The 19,972-nt window shown below is 40.8% G+C and overlaps 1 protein-coding gene across 14 annotated transcripts in view; it reads right to left on the reverse strand.

Annotated features, from left to right (window-relative positions):
• Positions 1-19,972, reverse strand: part of RBMS1 (RNA binding motif single stranded interacting protein 1) — a 214,057-nt gene that overhangs the window by 67,601 nt on the left and 126,484 nt on the right. For 12 of the 14 annotated variants that reach the window (XR_006277964.1, XM_038421071.2, XM_043505176.1 and 9 more), the window contains one exon: positions 1,425-1,483. Coding sequence is in view for 13 of the 14 variants with exons in the window: in XM_038421071.2 (XP_038276999.1) it covers positions 1,425-1,483 (59 nt within the window). In the remaining variant the exon portion in view is untranslated. Of the gene's footprint in view, positions 1-1,424; positions 1,484-12,418; positions 12,563-19,972 lie in introns of those variants that run through there. The other 2 variants (XM_043505181.1, XM_043505180.1) reach the window with 2 other exon arrangements.

Raw genomic sequence — 19,972 nt, forward strand, 5'->3', positions numbered from 1 at the left:
GAAAATCACAAAGCAGGTCATTTACAGGGCACTGTGCTGCTGGAAATGCCACATTTTAGATGAGATATAAAACTAATCCACTCGCTGCTTGTAATCATTAAAAATCCCACATCACTTTTGGAAAGAGTTGGGTGTTAGAATGGAAATTTAACTTCAAACACTAAACAATGTACCTTTTGGATTCTGTATAGAGAAAACTATGTGCCAAAACATAACTTCTCTGAAGGAATATTGCCATTAAAAGGACACCCATCAGCTTTAACTCTGGTCACTTAAATATTATAAGTAATTTCATGCAAAAGTCTTTGCAGGATTGGAGCCATAAAAAGTACTAATCAATTGATTTCCATAAGTCTTTTCAGGATTGGTGTGGGTGTGTGACAAACTAAGTACTGTCAAATGCATTAATACATTGAAAGTGTAGAAAAATAGTTTTCTCTATTTTTTCCCCAGTTATATTAAGAGCAGGTGAATATGTAAAACTTGGAGGTAAAAAGGTTTTAGATAAGTACAGATTTTGAATTCAGCGTCCCTTTGATTGATTGATTGATCCGGTATTTAGAACCCATTCTGCACCATTGCCTCCAAGTTTCCCACAAAAAGCTGGAACTCTATTAATGGTGAGCTTTCCTTTCCTGCCCCCTGCTTGTCAGCTTTGTACTCATTCATGGAGTCAGTAGTTAACATTGCTAAGTCAGCTGACTCCATTCTTCCCTTTGCTTAGAAATTATCCTAATTATTGTCAAAAAGAATGTCTGAAACCTGATACATCAGTGACTGTTGCTACACCTCCATCCACCACTTGTGTTATTGGGGTATGCGCTCATAATAATTATATGAAATTTTGAAGGACAGTGCACTAAATTAACGTTTCCAGTGTATTTGAAAAGAAGTTTTATTATTTTTTCCAGCTATAATTACGTTCATGAAAACAAACCCTTTTTCTCCCACCAATATATTCAAACAGGTATAGAACAAAAACACAATTAGGGTATTGGAACATATAATTAAGTACTGCTTATAACTACTCTGTTCTAATTAATAGAGCCAATTTGCAATGTGTAATGTTTCCAGATACTTAATACAGTCTAATGGTCTTTTGTAAGGCACTCTAATCTCCCCAGGCAAGGGGGAAAAAAAAGCTGTTTTCTAACTCCATTCTCCTTTTTAAAGCAGGAGCTAAATGCTGCCCAGTGCTGTGCCTGTTAACTGGAGTCATCTGAAGTTTTGGCACATAGCTTGGGCATGGACTATTTGCCAATTGTACTGGGGACAAATATACAAACATAGGGCAAGACTAAACTTTGGTGTAGAATAAGAATGTATTTCTTATACACACATACTCACACACGCATACCAATTTTAAGAATATTTCAAAATCATTTGAAAATAAGTAGGCAAATATAATTTAAAGACAAACATACCTTTGCATTTGTTTGTTGTCTTATCCAAAATAGCCTTTGTGGATACAATTTTTCCATATCTAGAAAATTGTTTAAAAAGGAAATAAATATTATACTTGTGACATCCTGTTACAACAGAGACCAAGATCATGTAATTTTATTAAATCTTCTGTTCAGTTTTAATTTATAATTTAACAAAATATAAGAATATATTGATAGAAACAGAAAAAAATCATATAAAGAAGAAACTTCAAACTTTAATCCTTGATTAGATTTATATAGTAAGGTTTCCTCTCTAATTTTCCATAACTATATAAAGATGACAAATGTATTATGTCAAAGATGGAGCTTATTCTTACTTTTGAAAATGTTTAATGTAAATAACGCTTAGATCTTATTTTCATCTACAAGTCGGAAACCACTTTAAAAAGGTAGGCATACATTATTATTCCTACGTTACCTTATGTGTAACACATAGTGCTTACCCAAACTTGGGAAAAGTATTGTATGATTTTAAACAAACAAAAACATGTGATAGCTAACACACGTTAAAATCCTAGACAGGATAAGAAGTGGTTTTAACAAGTGTTAGCTGATTGAGATGAATTTTGGACTCCCTCAGATAATACATGGACCAGTAACTATGTGTCAGAACTAGAAGCTCCCCTGACTTCACTAGGATTCTAAAACGTATTTGCTGACACTTTAAAACTAAAAATAACCACACTCCCTTTTTCCTAGCACTGACAAGCCCAAAAAGAAATGAAAGCCTCAATCCTACAAAGTGCTGAGTAGAACTGGTCAGGAATTTTCCACTGGAAAACTCACTTTCCACAGAATCAAAATTTTCCATCGAAATTTTTTGATTTTCCATCTGAAAATCATTTACAACTCCATGGCTTTCCCACTCCTTGGCAGCCAGCCTAGGCTTCCCAGGCATTTTGTTTCCACTGCAGCCTGTCAGGCGGGCAGCCAGGCATCCAAAGGGGTTTATTTTGTTTCGGAAACATCAAATTGTCCCATTGTGGGGATGTTCTGTGCTTCTGAAACAAAATAGTATGACATTTCAATTCCATGAAGAGTTTCTAGTGGTAGTGGAGGGGCAGGCGGATGACAGCCCAGATTTGGGATGTAAATATTTCCCCCCCAATTGAAAATTTTCATAGTATGGAGATTCTGTTTCCCAGTTCAGCTCTAGAACTAGTGACTCCCACTAGACCACAACTTCCTCTATTTGCTTTCAAACTACATTTAATCCAAACAAAAGCAGTACATGAGAAGGAGGAATATGGAACACAGCTAGTTCTTTACACAGAAAAATAGTATACTGTATTACATTAATACCTAACAGGATACTGCGCTTTCAATGTACAAGAACTGAAAATGCTAACTGAATTATGCAAGTTGGAAAATGCTAAAAACTCATCACAAATATGCATTAACCAACATGTTATGGAATGCAGGAGAGAGTGCAGCATAGGCAGCTTGTCAACGGATATACAACCACAATAAAGAGGGGGAGGCAACTTTGAGTTGCTGGTTCCTTATGGAGCTCAGTATACCACTTAGAGATGATGAATAAGGCAATGTGTTAGACCACAGCAGCTACATAGTCTAAAAGTTATTTAATTTCCTGGTATAATACATGAATATGTGCAGATCTTTGCATGTTATGTAAAAAGTTGTAATGTCACAATTCAGGGCAACTGCACTTGTATTCATGAAGTTTCACTGAAATGTTTCTGAAAGAGGCAGGGATGTACTTATGAGTCAAGAAGCCAGGTGCTCAAAGCTCTGCGGAATCTAACAGAGGCCAGTGCCATTTGCATAGAGGCCCTGTACCTTCAACAGTGCTATGTGTATCCTGGTTCCTTGCATCCTAGACAGCATAACTCCTACAAATAATGAGATGCCCTGGAAACCCAATAAGGAGTTTCAATAGGATGAAGCCATGCCAATTGCTGGAGACCTTGCCACCTGTCAAGCCATGGGGCCAGAACTCTAGAGCCATCACAGTATTTCTGTGATGGTCATACAGCAGAGGTGACACTTTCTTTTTAATTCCCCACCTCCAAGCTAGAATCGGAGGTTGTCCTGCCCTCGTGGAAACATTCTGGTCCTTTATTTGTCTGGGTATGTACATATAATAATGTAAATCACAAGAGTTATTTCCTGAATATACCAGTGACTGAAGGAAGCTGAGAGGTTCTGGCAAGTATACTAGAAATGAGATACTGCCTTTCTATATCAGAGTAGCACATGTAGAACCTTTTTGTCCAACTGTACATCTCACAGTTATTTACGGTCTTGTGTGTGGCACAGAGGGACTCATGAAAACTTTTATGATCCCCAAGCATATCCTATCTTTGTTTCTCCAAGGAATTAATATGAGGGAAATCACTTGCGTTTTAAAAGAGGTACAAGGAGGAAATAACCCAGTTTGATTCTCAGATCCCAAACTTAATTTTCAGGGTTCACAGTTGGAAATCCTTTTATTTGTGAACTGAACGTGAAACTCATTGGATAGATGACAGACAGTAAATCCCACCCTGTCATTTTTATAGAGTAGAACCATCTTCAGAGTAGAACCACACTTTATGAAAAACAGTGCTTCAAAAATACTGGGAAATCTCAAAATACTGAATGACTGCTAAGACAATGATCATAAATTGATGCATTAATTGTTCTCCCTCCCTACAAACACTGATCTTCTGTGGTATCTTCTCCTAACTGATTCAGCCTCACTTGCTTAATATTATTAAGCCTTCTTTACACAAGACCTTGGTTTTAGAATACACTTTTTGAAATAGTATAGCAAAAAAGTACATCCACACACTTTGTTTATTCCATCTTAAGCTACTTTTCTTGGGAATCATTGCATCCACGCAGCTCTGCCTTTTTTTCAAATAGCCACAAAACACTTTTATTGTTTTGGGTTTTTTTGTGCCCCATTGTGGGATGCCTACTGGAACCTACTGGAATTCTGGGATTTGATGTCAAACGAAACTTTCATCATTCCCCTCATTGCATCCTATAAATCATCTCTTTTTTGCAGGCCACGCCATTTTTGAGCTACTGTCAGGTAGCATGGAGAAAACACTGCTCACTGTTAGGGTTGAGGTTAATTCTGTTAAGCTTATTGGCATACAGGTAGGTTCTTCTTTTATTTTTAATATGTGTTTTCTGCAATGCTTTTTACCTCAAGAATAAAGTAGGTTTGCATAGGAAGTGCTGTTTGGTAACTTATAGCTGTTGACTCTTATCACTCTATGAAGAGAAAACAGGCAGGCATCACTGGCAAGCCGTCTGCTGGGTAATACAAAATGAAGGCCCGGAGCAGTGCAGCCAGGGAATATCCTGGTCGGAAGGGAGAGAGATGTGGGTCCCCATGAAGAAAGGCAATGGATGGGGAGCTGGAAGCCGAGCGTGGGTGGTCTTGTTGAGTCACTGAGAGGTTAGATACAGAGTGATCACTTTGTAAAACGTGTTCACACACAGGTGATGTGGTGTTTTCATCTTTTATCATTTAACATTTTATTAGGAATTGATGTATTGGGGGAAATTCCAATGAAACTTCTCAGCCTAATTTTTCACAATAAAAACTTATTGATTCAATGTAATAGTAGAAACTTAAAACTAGTGGAACCGTGGCAGAGCATGCATAAATGTATTAAAGTGCTTCCATATCTTGACTGATGAGCTCACACAGATGTGTTGGTGGGAAGGAGGTTCTCCAAACTGTTCTCCTTTTTCTGGGGGTGGAGTGGTATGGGAAAGGATCGGATTTGGTGACTAAGAATGGGATCCCCCTGTAATCTGGAGGGCTGAAAATTAGCTGCCAGTATCCTATGTTCCCCACAAGGCGCAGGACATAGCTAGGTGGGGGGACATTGTTCACAACCAGAACCACAATATGCTCTAGAAGAGCTGCTTGCTTGTGAATCATTGCCAGCAGCCTTTCCTGCATGTCCCTTTCTGTGTCTCGGTACTCCCTTGAAGCCTCTTGGCCCTCTGCCACGATGCACTGACAAAGTCAGCAAACATCTCTTGCCTTGTCTTCTTTTGCTTCACTTGTAAGGTTTTTCAGGTGTTCAGAACTAATAAGCCTCCTGACCACAAGAGCTGGGGCACTTCAGGTGCTACAGGACCAGACAAACAATACAAACTGCTGTTGGCCCAATAGTGGTCTCCATGCCAACAGTGATAAAAAATTATTTGTCCCCCCACATTTGGAATCCTTTTCTTCCCAGACTGGTAAGTGATTTTCCTACCTCATTTCCCCTTTTTGTAGGGCTCCTGTACCAATGCAGGCTGGTGGTGAGCTATAGGTGGGTGAAGAAGGGGTAGGTTAGTAACCCGCATGTGCATCTCTGAAGGCTGTCCTTACGCTGGAGGATGTTTTCTTGAGGCATATCCCCAAAAGGCAGAGAAGAGTCTTGTTCATCGAGGTAATAAGCAAACTGGGAAGATATGCAATGCCGCTATTTGCTTCCAGCTTGTGCAGAAGTGGAAGGGATACACCACCTGCCTTGGCTGCCCTGAGAAAGTTGCAAGTGCCTTGAAACATCCATGTAAAAACAGAGCATCATCTTTGCTTTAAATTCTCTTTTGTACTCATATATATCAGTACAAAGTGCACTACAAAATAGACTTCTGCAGTAATTGGTTTGGACATACAGGGTTAATTCTAAGAGTCTCATTAAAAATAGTAATGAATGCTGTATAATTTCTATGAATTCTGAAATGGGTCAGTAGCCTAGTTTAGCAGTTTACTTCACAGAATGTAAAGGCAGCTAAAAGCTGAGGGCAGTGATTAACTTGTGAGCCCAAGTACTTTTTCTATTGCTTTTTCTCTTTCTGTATTTGCTGTTACAATAAACATGCCAGCATTGCAAGGTGCTTTATTTTTGACCCCTGTGGGGCCCTCATCTTGAGCAGGGACATGGCAGTCGACCAGAAGGAAAGAAGAATTACATGGTATGGGGTGGGTGGCATGTTTGGCCAATGGTTTTGGGATAGGATACTTCACAGAACTAATGCTTTAGAGCTTAAAGTCTCTGCTAAAGATGCCACTTTGAGCAGGGCTGGGTTTTTTTGGAGGGGGAGGAGGGGCCAGCAAGGGGAGGGTAAGAGAGGGAGACAAGGGTAGCCGAGCATGTGGTGAGAGGCTCTGTTCAAAATGGCAGCTGCCAGCCAGCATATGAAACAAAATTGTTTAAATCCCCCTTTCCTGTTGTATTGTATTTCATCACACAATACTTACTAGTAGTCACCCCTACGCAGTAATTTCAGGCTGCCTCTCAGCCTGACTTCTGGAGGGCATCTCTGGCACCTGGGTGTCTGGCTCTGAATTTGGCATCCTGAAGAGATCTTGGCTGTTCAGGAGAGTCTCCTCCTGGTTGGTGCCTTTGAAGGTTGCTTGGGTGCCTTCTGTGGCCCTTCTCCCCAGATTGCCCAGAAGCCTATCCCAGGGTTTGATGGTGGCTTCTCTTGCCAAAATCCAGATCAGTTCCTCACAGAATGGGCAGGTAACTGGAGGCTTACTGGAGGTCCTGTTGCTGTCCCTTGTGTCACTGTAGCCCTGGCAGAGCACCTTCGCTTTGTGGCAGCACTGTTCCATATCCTGGGAATACCCCTTCTCTTTTATTTGCTCTGACAGACATTAGCAGATCCAGTAGGAATGCATCCGATGAAGTGAGTTGTAGCTCACGAAAGCTTATGCTCAAATAAATTTGTTAGTCTCGAAGGTGCCACAAGTACTCCTTTCTTTTTTGCGAATACTAGACTAACATGGCTGCTACTCTAAAACCTGTTATTAGTAGATCCAGTGACAGCAGTTCGGATGGGCCTGGATATGCGCCTCTGTCTAAAGGGCAAGGAAGTCCAAGATGTCCATACAGGGTCACGCAGACGCCCAGGGCATGGCTGCTATAAATGGTATGTGGCTCCACATGTGTGAACTCGCCAGGATTTGGAATCACAAAGGGGAGCTCCTGGCTAAGCGCTAGCATTTAATTGGGCAGGTGATATTCAGTAAAAATGACCCTGACACAGTACAGGGCACAGAAATAAACAGACAAGCCAATCCAGGCAAGAAACCATGTAGTGTGGGAGAACAGTGGGAGGACTGCAGAAACAGAACAGTTAATCCGAAATGCTACAGCTGTTGCACACATCCACATGTACCCTACTCAAAAAACAAATAAAACCTACCCTCATTCCTGTCTAGAGTCACTTTGGAAATGAAATTATGCAAAATAAGATAATGCCAGATAATTCCCAAAAGTAACTTGTGTGTGGACACAAGACAGTTTATCTGGAAAAAAAATAAGTTAGTCCAAAGAACAAAACAAAAAGCTTTGCCATATAGAAAAGGCCTTACGGTGTACCTTATGTGGTCTCTATGCAAATTATACACATTCTGCATGTTGCTAGATCCCATTCTGTTTAAAAAGGGGAAAGAAAGACTACATTTAAGTACCTCCCCAAGTGAACGTGGATAGCACAACAGTGTACGCAACTTCTTTGTTTTGGGGCAAATCAGTACTTTGAAATTTCAAGGAGACAAAATTGTGTGTGTGTGTGTGTGTGTGTGTGTGTGTTTAAACAGAAAATCCTAATTTGGAGCAACTCGGCTTAAAATATTTCACATGAAATACAGTAAGCAAGTTCCACAGACCTTATCACACCCAGAGATGAAATGCCAGACAGACCAGCTACATTCAAGTAAAACTAAGAGAAAACTAAGGGAGATTCTCGTCCCTGCTCTGCTCTCTTTGCACTGCTCAGGAGGTACAAAGAATGGAGACTGCCTATAAGCACACTACTGGGGATAACAGCAGCATGAGGGAGTTTCCAGCAAGCACAGAGTCAGCAGAGCTGGTTCCTGCTTCTCCCCTGCTCACATCCGCAGTGCAGGGAATTCCCAAGGCAGGAGCATGTTGGGGATGGGGAAGGGCATGTAGGGAGTTTAGCTGAAGAGCAAGTAACTCCCACAATATCAGGTTGGCATATGGCCCCTTGGATACAATAGCCAGCTGGTACAGTTTACAGCAGGACTTAAGCTGAGGTTGAGGAGAAAAATCAGGGAGGGTATCTGGCTCCCAGACAGAGGCTCCTCTCTGTTGCTCCCTAGGGAAGCTGGGCGCACATAGAAAAACTCACCGTATATTTTTGCCCATTCCCAAGTATAGACAAGCAGAATTTTCCAAATACTGTGCTGTTTTCGGAAACCCTCTTCTTCCCTAGTTTTTTATATTAAATTATATTTCCAGTCACTTATCTGTAAAACCTTTGGTTTATGTCAGATGCCAATCTTTGTAACCTGCTCCATCCCTGCTATGTAATGATGCATAAGCATCATCTTATAAAAATTCTGATAAAGAATCATTTCCATTTGGCATAGTAGTGGGTTTGGGGACCATGACTGCAGGATACAGCCAGACATTTACCATTTCTAGGTTTTCCTTCCTTCTGTCCTTCCAGTAGTCAAGGAAGGATGGGGAAGAGATATCATTGGATACAACTTGTTATTGTATGTTGCCTTTTGTTACTGGGAGGCAAGCAATGCCCTAAAAAACAAATCTCTTTAGAAAAGCAGTTCTTAAACTGGGGGTTGGGACCCCTCAGGGGGTCGCGAGCTGTCAACATCCACCCCAAACCCCGCGTTGCCTCCAGCATTTATAGTGGTGTTAAATATATAAAAGAATGTTTTTAATTTATAAGGGAGGTTGCACTCAGAGACTTGCTAAGTGAAAGGGGTCACCAGTAAAAAAGTTTGAGAACCACTGCTTTAGAATGACAAGTCAGTTGCTTCTTGGCCATCATGAAACTAACAAAGACTTGCTCACCAGAATGCAAAGATGATTAGGGATAAGTGGGATAGGTTCAGAGGTGAAAGTAAGCCGGTTCAGTCTGGTACACCGTGCCGGACTGGACTAGCTTCCCCAGGCTGGCGATTTAAAGGGCCCGGGGCTCCCTACAGCGGCTGGAGCCCTGGGCCCTTTAAATTGTCGCCCGAGCCCAGTTGCCGGAACCCTGGGGTAGCGGGGCAGGGCTCTGACGGTGATTTAAAGGGCCCGGGGCTACCAGCCGATGCTACTGCAGCCAGAGCCTTTAAATTTTGATTTAAAGGCCCTGGGTATTTAAAGGCCTCGCCTCTTCCAGTTGAGGCCATGCCCCCTGTTTAGGACTCTGGCATACCGATAAGTCCTTTAAAATACTTTCACCCCTGGACAGGTTAATCAATAAAAGAGATCTAGCAGCAATGTTCTGCAGATGTATCCTCTCACTGCATGAAAAACTGGAAATGTTTATATTAAATTCTTCACTTTTTTGATGACACCACAGAGAACGAAGGAGTCCCCGAGATCTTCTTTAATACCTGTTTGAGTTTCCACTTTGAGATGTGCTGCAGGCAAGAGATGTGCTACTTTGTTAATTCAGCTAACACATTCATATCAATTACAGAAATACAATGAAAATATTACTCAATATTGCCAGATTTGCTCTGTTCCAAGCACAAAATGATGTACTTCACTGTAAGCAAATATGGTGACCTCTGTTCATTTAAGGTAACTTGGAGCACTACTTGACTACTTTGTGACTCTGCCAAAGGGCCAGGTGGTTTTGACAAGAGATTGATTCATAGATTGTAAAGCAAGAAGGGACTACTGTGATCATTTAGTCTGACCTCCTTATAATACTGGCCTTAGGATTTACCTCAATTAATTCTTGTTTATACTAGAGCATTTCTCTTTGCATTTGTCCCTTTGAATCTCCACCACTTCAGAATGAAGGATGGGATTTTCAAAAATTCAGAATTCATTTAATTTAAAAAAGAAAAGGAGTACTTGTGGCACCTTAGAGACTAACAAATTTATTAGAGCATAAGCTTTCGTGAGCTACAGCTCACTTCATCGGATGCATTTGGTGGAAAAAACAGAGGAGAGATTTATATACACACACACAGAGAACAGGATATTCTTGTTAACTGCTGGAATTAGCCTACCTGCTTGTCACCATGGAAGGTTTTCCTCCTTTCCCCCCCCTGCTGTGGGTGATGGCTTATCTTAAGTGATCACTCTCCTTACAGTGTGTATGATAAACCCATTGTTTCATGTTCTCTGTGTGTGTGTATATAAATCTCTCCTCTGTTTTTTCCACCAAATGCATCCGATGAAGTGAGCTGTAGCTCACGAAAGCTTATGCTCTAATAAATTTGTTAGTCTCTAAGGTGCCACAAGTACTCCTTTTCTTTTTGCGAATACAGACTAACACGGCTGCTACTCTGAAACCTGTCATTTAATTTAAGTCTCACTGTTTTTAACTAACTCATTTCAGTGCTTTTGAAAGTCTCACTTGAAGTGTTTTATAGGGAATAAATACCATCTAGCCAGGTGGATTATGTTTATTTGTGATATCAAGTAATCAAGGAACTTATGAGAATATTTTTGTTGATTCATATATATGTTTTGACTTGGCCTACAAAATGATGGAGATGATATTTTGTCTGTTTGAAGAAAGTTTACTTTTTCATGCTGTAGAAGGATCTTAAATACAAAGTTTACTTAGAGGGCAATTTGTACAATTATTATTATTATGAATGACAATCCTTGAGCGTGTATATTCCCTAGAATGACAGGAATATTCCTTCTTTGAATTCCCCCCCCTTTAATTCAACATTTAGATTGTACATATTTATATTTTCATTGACAGTTATTGTAAGAACTAGATATTATTTTGATGTACAGCAAGTAACAATAATAATTCGGTACAAACAGGTGAGCTGCTCTTCAGGTTCAAAACCAATAATTGGAAGGTTTGGTTGTGTATATCATATTTTAAGAATTGCTGTAGGAGGAGCAAAAAGGACTCTCAGTCACTGGAGGTTTTTAAGAACAAGTTAGACAAATACCTGTCAGAAACGGTCTAGGTATTTCTGCCTCAGAAACGATCTAGGTCCTGCCTCAGTGCAACTAGGATGGATTGGATGACCACTTGAGGTCCCTTCCAGCCCTACATTTCTATGAGTCTATGAAAAGCAGAAACAGCTACTCTATTAACCCTTGCAGTTTAGTAATCTATTTGGATCTACTCACTGAAGTTACTTTTTTGAGGTGTAATGTGTAGAAGAGCAGATATACTGCAGGATAAAATTATATACTTATCAATAGAAAACTGGGAAACAGCTTTCCAATTTTTGGTCAATATTGAATACAATAGATAAAAAAAAGTCACTATGTACTTTAAGAATAGGTATTTTGTTATACAGTGCTCCACTTTGCTCCAGGTATTTTGGTAGGTTTTTGTTATATGTGCTCTAGCTCTTTTCTATACTAATAAGTCTGCCTCTAACAAACAACAAGTGTCCAAGTTCCGGAAATTCTAATGAAGAATGATTGACTCCCGCTCCCTCCCCGCAAGAGCAAGCTGTTCTATTCTGGTTTAGCAGAGGGAGACTGGAGGTGTGGGGGGAAGAAGTGCATTTAGAATCAGGAAATGTTTGCTTCCTCTCACGTTATGGAAAAGTGGATAATTTTTGTCCAGTCATCACAATCTGAGTGGAGGAGTAGGAATCAATACAATCTGTTAGCTTCTAATAACAACTTTTGCGAGAGAAAAATGGATCTTTGAATAACCTTTCATCAGAATTTAGTGTGCTAGTTTTTGGTAAATCAAGTGGAAATTTAGATTAGTGCATTAGAAAAATTATTCTCATCACATCTCTAGACATTTTAAACCAACATTTAAAATTGATTACTCTCATCACTAAGACAGATTATGGTTTTGTGTTCTGTTGTAACTTTATAGAGGTAGCTCCAATGGTTCTACTGCAGAAATGCTTCCATTGTCAAGTTAAATAATGAAATGCAGCAATACAAATCACATCAAAACTTTGTTTTTAACATTAAACTATCTATGGAAAAAAACCAATACTTTAATGTATTGACATGACACCACACTCATCCATGCAATCATGAAATGATTTAGCCAATAGCTCATCATTCCCTCACCCCAAAACAGCCATCAGAAATAGAGGGGAAACTGCCAGTATCCCTCTCAGGCAGCAATTAAAGACGACCCTCGGGGCAGAAGGAATCAACTGAAGCCATCTGTGGGAGCAAATCAGCAGCAAAGGAAGGGCGTGGCAGCAGGGACAGTCCTAGGGGAGCAGGAAAAGCAGGGTTTGTATAAGGCTTTGATCTAGTAATGAAATCTATGGCTTGGATTTTTTTTTAAATTAATAAAGCAAATTTTGAATGATGCATCTGTAATTTTTTCTTTGGTTTCTGGTGTTTTCACGTGTCTATAGCCTAGTCTTTTCAGCTACGGCATCACCAGAAACACGTCATGGAATTATGGCCCCATTATTCAGTCACCTGTCATTTAGGGTAGGATTTGCAAAGGTGCTCAACATGGCTCTAACGCTAATCCGACTCCAAAAGGAGTTTTACCATGGGACCAATTCTACTCCCATTGAAGTCAATGGTAATCACCCACTGATTTCAAAAGGGATCAGAGGTGGTCAAAACTGAGCACTTCTGAAAATTACACCCCAAATCTAACTGTAAACAGAAAGCCACACAGCCAGGATGCTCAACATTAACACAGCAGTGAAATTACTAAACTTAGTTTGGTGTGCACCTATTCAGGCAGTAGTTTCCTCATAATCAAGTTACATAATGCTTGCTTGACTTGCCATACTACCAGTATGAACAGGTAGAAATTAAGACTAAAAAAAACTGGAAAAGTGAAATAAAATTCATCATCCAGAAACTCTCCCCCTTTAACTTTACCTCTCCCAAAGAGGTCATTTTACATGTACAGTAACTCTCCACTTAACATCCTCTCGCTTAACATTGTTTTGATCTTACGTCCCTGCTCCATTACAGAACATGCTCCGTTTAAAGTTGTGCAATGCTCCCCTATAATGTCATTTGGCTGCCTGCTTTGTCCACAGCTGGCAGGCCTCCTATCAGCTCCCCCCCCCCGCTCCAGAGCCTCCCACCTGCTGGCAAACCCTGTGGATCAGTGCCTTCCCCGTGCTCCTCCTGCCCATGGCAATCAGCTGGTTTGTAGCGTTCAGGAGGCACGGGGGAGGAGCAAGGACTAGGCACGCAGGCTCCCTCCTACCCCCCAGCCTCCTGAACACCGCAAACCAGCCACAGGCAGGAGGCAGGGGAGGCTGTGCACCGAGTCCTCGCTCCTCCCCCCTCCCTCCCCTGCCTCCTGAACACCATGAACCAGCTGATTGCCATGAGCGGGAGGGAGGGGGGGACCTGCGCGCCTCGTCCTTGCTGCTCCCCCCCACCTCCCGAACGCCGCAAAGCAGCTGATTGCCATGGGCAGGAGACAGGGGAGGAGTGAGGACTTGGTGTGCGGAGTAAAGGGGGAAGAGGTGCGGGGGAGGGGAGGAGAAGAGGCAGGTTAAAGCTGGCTTGCAAATCCTGAGTGATGACAATCCTGATAGGGAACGCAGCTCAAAAGTGATTAGGGGAGTTGGTCATCTAATGACTTGCTATAAAGAAATTAACCAAGATAAAAAAGGAAAGCAAAACAACCATCTCTAGATGTTTTTTCGAGTTCAGCAAATTCAGCAAGAGAAGCAGCTGGACAATCCACCCTCTTCCACTCTCTGACTCCACCACCTCAACCAAGCTTCATACTCAGCAATGATGATGATTGTACTATTAAATTGTTTAAAACTTATACCTGTATTAAATTGCTTGTTTAAAATGTATATAATGCCTTTTCTCTGGCAAAAATTATTTTCCCTGGAACCTAACTCCCCTATTTACATTAATTCTTATGGGGAAATTGGATTTGCTCAACTTCGTTTCGCTTAAAGTTGCATTTTTCAGAAACATAACTACTACGTTAAGTGAGGAGTTACTGTACGTAACTCAGTAAGCATGCAAAGATCTCGGTCATTCTTTGATTTCTCATAAACATGAAACTACTGTCCCTGAGGTCACACGTTATTTATACCAGTTCCCACTTCCTACCAAAAAAATGTGTCTATGTGCCGAGGGAACATAAGGAGAGTTGGAATTTAAGCAACGAACTGTAAACTGAGAAAAGAATAATTTTCTATATTCTTTACAGACCCTTTCACTCCAGGAACCCAACCTATTTTCTGCCAACCTAAGGTGATTTAGCATAAGCTCTGAACCATCTGCCAGGGTGTCTATCAGTTTAGTAGCCTGGTTTCCTTACAGTTTATGGGTTAAGAAGGATAAACCATCTAGCAGAAACACAAAGTGATTTGATCTTTGACTCACATTTCAGAAGTACATATGTAATCTCAGTAATTGTGCCATACTTAAATTTTTTCAAATACAAACGTATGTGTCAATCAAAACATTTTTATCTTAATAGAACAGAGGTAAATATGTTATTAGATTAGGTAGAATTTGATATATTTTATAATACAGATGTTTATTTTTAAACATTTTTTTCTATTTTTACCTATTTAGATGTTCACAGTTGCAGGAAATTATGAGGGTGGGTGGCTGTGTGTGTCAGACAATTATTTAATGACCAAGTTTGAGATTCAAGAAGTTTTATAACTATGAAAACACATTATCAACATCACATGTCAAAAAATATATATAATAAATGTCCTTAAAAAAAAGCAGCTCTAGTAAGTTATCAAGCAGCATTTTCCTTACTTTGCTATACATTTCAATCATCATCAATGGTCAGTTTGTGTGTATATGGTGAAATCAACATTTACCAACATTTACGATAAAAATCGAATCCTTCCAAACTTAAATTATCAACCATAAGATATTTGGTAATAACATTTTCCTTTTTACATTATGTGAAATTGACAGTTTAGCACAGTTTACTAAAAAGTTCAGAATATATTTTTGTTTATATATGATAGGAGCTTTTCTATTTATTCTGTGAATCTATTAAATATTTTTGAGGGGCATGAATTTACATTTACTGGCCAAGAAATACTCTAACCACAAATGCTGGCCGATATTGAAGACTAGTACTCTTGTTATTTTATTGCATGAAAGCATTATCCAAAGCTAAATAATTCATGTCAGTACGAACATCAAAAGCTACTTCTATTAAATATTGCAAATATGCATTTTATGTTGATTAGGCAGCACTGTGTTCTATTTGGGAACACTATTTTTAAAGCAGATTAAATATGCAGTTGTATGTGGATTATTATTAGACAGATCTATTTAGAAACTTACGTATTACCATTATATTTTCAGCGTGGCACAATGCCGTTGGCAACTAACATAAGGTAGTTCTTCAATCAAAAGATTATAAACTTCCAAAACAAAGTCACTTGGTAAGGGTCATTTCTGCAATCTTATGAAAATATTTTACAGCTACTCAGCAGCACTTACAGATGGTCAAACCAAATCTACAAATGCTATTTAATCAAAATGTAAGACTATATATTGTTAAAACATATCAGCAGTAATGATTATATCACCATTAGAAAAACCAAATTAACATCAACCAGTCCCTATTGTCTCTTTTACAGAAGCAGCCAGCATCTTCCAATCCAGAGTAATCGATATCTAGTTTAACAAAGGAAACTCTCTGGAAAACTTTTAATAGCATAGATATAGAAAATGATTTTAAAAATGACACGGAATCCTTACATGCTTACCTTTACAAAAAAGGTACAAAAAATCCTTATTTCATTAGCAATAAAATCATAAATGAGAATATATATTTTGCTACAGAATATTCACAACATATGCCTGTGTTCTAACTAGCTTAAAGACATTTCAGTACATGGAAGGGGTTTGCTGTTTCATACAGCTATGCAGAATGTGTTCTAAGTACAAAATACACTTCAACGTAAAAAAAAAAAAGATCTGAAAGATCAGTTTTGGGGGGGGTGTGTGTGTGTGTGTGTGTGTGTGTGTGTGTGTGTGTGTGTGTGCGGTGGTGTGTGCCGTCGGGGGTGTGTGTGTGTGTGTGTGTGTGTGGGGTATGTGGTGGTGATGGGGGGAGGAGTCAGTGAATGGTAGAAAGAAATGGAAGAGCAAAGAGTTTTTTGTTTTGTTTTTTAAAGCAAACAGTCTCATTCTGTTCTCATGCTTTAAGACTATAGAATTCACAGGCAGTATTTGTGGATTATGATTAAAACGCTGAATAAAAGCTGCATTTCAAACACCCCCCACCAAAAATGAAAGCCATTTATTAACAAATACAAAAAACCAACAATAACATCGTTCGTGTGGCTCATACCAGGAGTATAAAAAGGGAGAAAGAAAATGGAGTTCCACATAAACAAAAGAAAAACGCAACTCATTTGGAGGCAAAATGAAGAAGTCTTCCTCAGGTTTAAGCAACTCAACCCTGAAGCATTTTTACTACAGTCTGACAACTTCTTTCAGCTCTTGGTTTCCCGTCCACACATGATCCCAAATCTATGTAAGGAATGTGGAAGCTGAGAAATTAAACAAGGCGGAATGCTAATATATGTGTACAAGCCAAGCATATGATAACTATGTAGGCTTGCACATGTGGATTTATCAATGCATGCTGCCCTAATCCGAAAGCAGGGAAACATTTGTATACTCAGGTCATAAATCCTGGCAACAAAGTGATCTGAAAGCTAGTTGAGAAATGGAGTTCAAGGGAAAAAGGTCCATTTTGTAAAGCCCAGACTAAACACTCACCAGGAATAACTGTGAACAGACACAGAATGCAGGTAAAGAACATGCACCACAGCATGCAACCCTCTCCTCTCCTTTCATGCTCTAACCAGTCAAGATCAGTTGGAAAGCGTGAGCTGACGATTCCTAGATTTGTATATCTGGAGGCCGGCTATGGTATGTTGTCAGTGGAAGGCCTCTGAAATTATTCTCCACCCTCATCCCCACCTTGATCCAGTAAACCCCCTAACTGTTGATTTACAAGCATGATTGGGTCAGTCCCAAGGACCAATTTACAGCAGCCTCTGAGGCCATTATAGCAGGCAGAGATTACTAGAATGCATTGGCAATCCAGCCACACCCCGTTTTCTCACCCAGAGCTCTCTACATCAGAGGCTGGAAGGAAAAGGGGTACAGCCAACACTATACAATTCAAGGACGCTTTCAACCACATCAGCAGTTGCACTTTATTTCATTTACGTATTTTGAAAACTCCAAACAATAACTTTAAAGTTTTTTCTGCCAGCAGGGCTGGAAGAGAGATTTTTGTATTTACTTCTTATGAAAGATTCTCAGACACCACACTGATGGCAGTCCTAATAAAAACCTAGAGAGAGATAGACAGAGAAAGCATGCCACACAAGTCAAAGAAAGACCTACTGCCAGTTTGTATGACTAAGATGACACAAAGCAGGCTTAATGGGACTTAGGCCTGGGCTACACTGGGGGTGGGGTTTGAACTAAGATTCGCAACTTAGTTCAAGTATTTTAGTTCGACTTACCTGGCTGTCCTCACTGCGGCAAGTTGACCGCAGCAGCTCTCCCGTCAACTCCGCTTCTCCTGCCGAGGTGGAGTACACGTTGATTCGGGGATCGATTTATCGCGTCTAGACAAGACGCGATAAATCGATCCCCAAGAGATCAATCACTACCTGCTGATCCAGCGGATAGTGAAGACGTACCCTCAGATCTGGCGCATGGTGTTCAAACCATTTTAAGCAAAGCTACTCATTTGTTCTTAAATCAACTTCTCATGAGGAACTAAGTGGGAGAAGGTAGTTGTACTTGGTTTTGTATTTTAGTATTTGTGTGTGTGTAGGGGTTTTGTGCTGGGAGAGCAGCTGAGCCTGATTAGGGGGTGGGGCTTTGTGCTGAGAGAGCAGCTGAGCCCTGCCTAGGGGGTGGGGCTTCTGACTAGGGGCCCTATAAAGGTAGCCAGCCAGCCAGCGGCACAGACAGCTGCAGTGGCACAGGAGCTAGCAAACAAAGCTCTAAACAGGGGAGTTTGAGTGGGAGTTTGGATTGTGGTGCTTGTTTGGGGTTTGTTTTTGCTGGGGGAGTGGTCTTTTTGGTGTGCCTTGTGTTTCCCAGATTAACAGGATTTAGGTGGGAAGGTGATGACAGATATGGAGGCAGCTGTGGGAGTGACTCCTGTAGTGGAAGACACATTGAGGATGACTGGATGTGGAAGCTGTGATATGTACATGATCCTGGAGGGGGGAACCGGTAAGAGTTTTTTCTGCATGAAATGCCGTCTGATAGAGCTGATGGAGGAAAAGATCCGAGGTTTGGAGATGCAGGTGGAAAGTCTGGTTGAGTTTAGGAAGGGGTTTGAGCAGATGATGGAGCAAAGATATGAGATATCTGAAGGGAAAAGACTCACGGATGGAAGCAGGGCTGGGGAATTTTGAGGGGAGACTGGGTGAGGAAAGTGGTCAGTGGAAACATGTGACTCAAAGAACCAGGCAGAGGAAAAGACGGGCTAGTGAAGGAGAAATAGAGCTTAGGAACAGGTTTGCAGAGTTGGAAAATGAAGAAGGGGCTCAGCAGGTACTTGTTGAAGGTGGAAGGGTAAGGAAGAAGAGAAGAGAGGCTAGTCCTATAGGAAAAGCGGAAGAGTCAAGGGAGACTAGACCAAATATGAGCCCCAGGAGGATACAGGATGGGTTGAAGAAGATTATAAGGGAAAATAGGAATGGAAAGAACTTACAGCCAGAGGGAACAGGGGAGAGACTGGAGAATAGCACAGTCACCAGGAAAAGGCAGGTCTATGTGATCGGGGACTCTTTATTGAGAAGAATAGACAGGCCTGTAACTAGAGCTGATCCAGAGAATAGAAGGGTGTGCTGTCTTCCGGGTGCTAAGATACGGGATGTAGACCTGAGGTTGAAAAGGATCCTAAAGGGAGCGGGAAAGAATCCCCTAATTATCCTTCATGTGGGAACCAATGATACGGCTAGATTCTCGCTGGAAAGTATTAAGGGAGACTATGCTAGGCTGGGGAAGACGCTTAAGGAAATTGAGGCTCAGGTGATCTTTAGCGGGATCCTTCCTGTTCCTAGAGAAGGGCAACAAAGGTGTGACAAGATTATGACTGTCAACAGATGGCTTAGGCAGTGGTGCTATAAGGAGGGCTTTGGGATGTATGGCCACTGGGAGGCATTCACGGACAGAGGACAGTTCTCTCGGGATGGACTTCATCTGAGTAGGGAAGGAAATAGACTTCTAGGATCGAGGCTGGCACAACTGATAGAGAGAGTTTTAAACTAGGAATTTGGGGGAGATGGTTGGGAGATGTCCAGGTAATCTCCACGCCAGATTTTAGCATTGAGAGGGAAGAAGACGAAGTAAGAAAGGATACAGCCGTGGGTAGGAGAATGTATATAAGGAGCGAGGGCGGTGTGGATACTAGTCTAATAGGTTATACTGGCTGTAGAATGACTGTGCCTAATAGGGTACAAAATGTGAGCGAGGCCAAACAGCAAAAATTAAGATGTTTATACACCAATGCGAGGAGCCTAGGTAACAAAATGGAGGAACTAGAGCTACTGGTGCAGGAAGTGAAACCAGATATTATAGGGATAACAGAAACATGGTGGAATAGTAGTCATGATTGGACTACAGGTATTGAAGGGTATGTGCTGTTTA

The sequence above is a fragment of the Dermochelys coriacea genome, chromosome 11, assembly GCF_009764565.3.
Source record: "Dermochelys coriacea isolate rDerCor1 chromosome 11, rDerCor1.pri.v4, whole genome shotgun sequence".
Taxonomy (NCBI): domain Eukaryota; kingdom Metazoa; phylum Chordata; order Testudines; family Dermochelyidae; genus Dermochelys; species Dermochelys coriacea.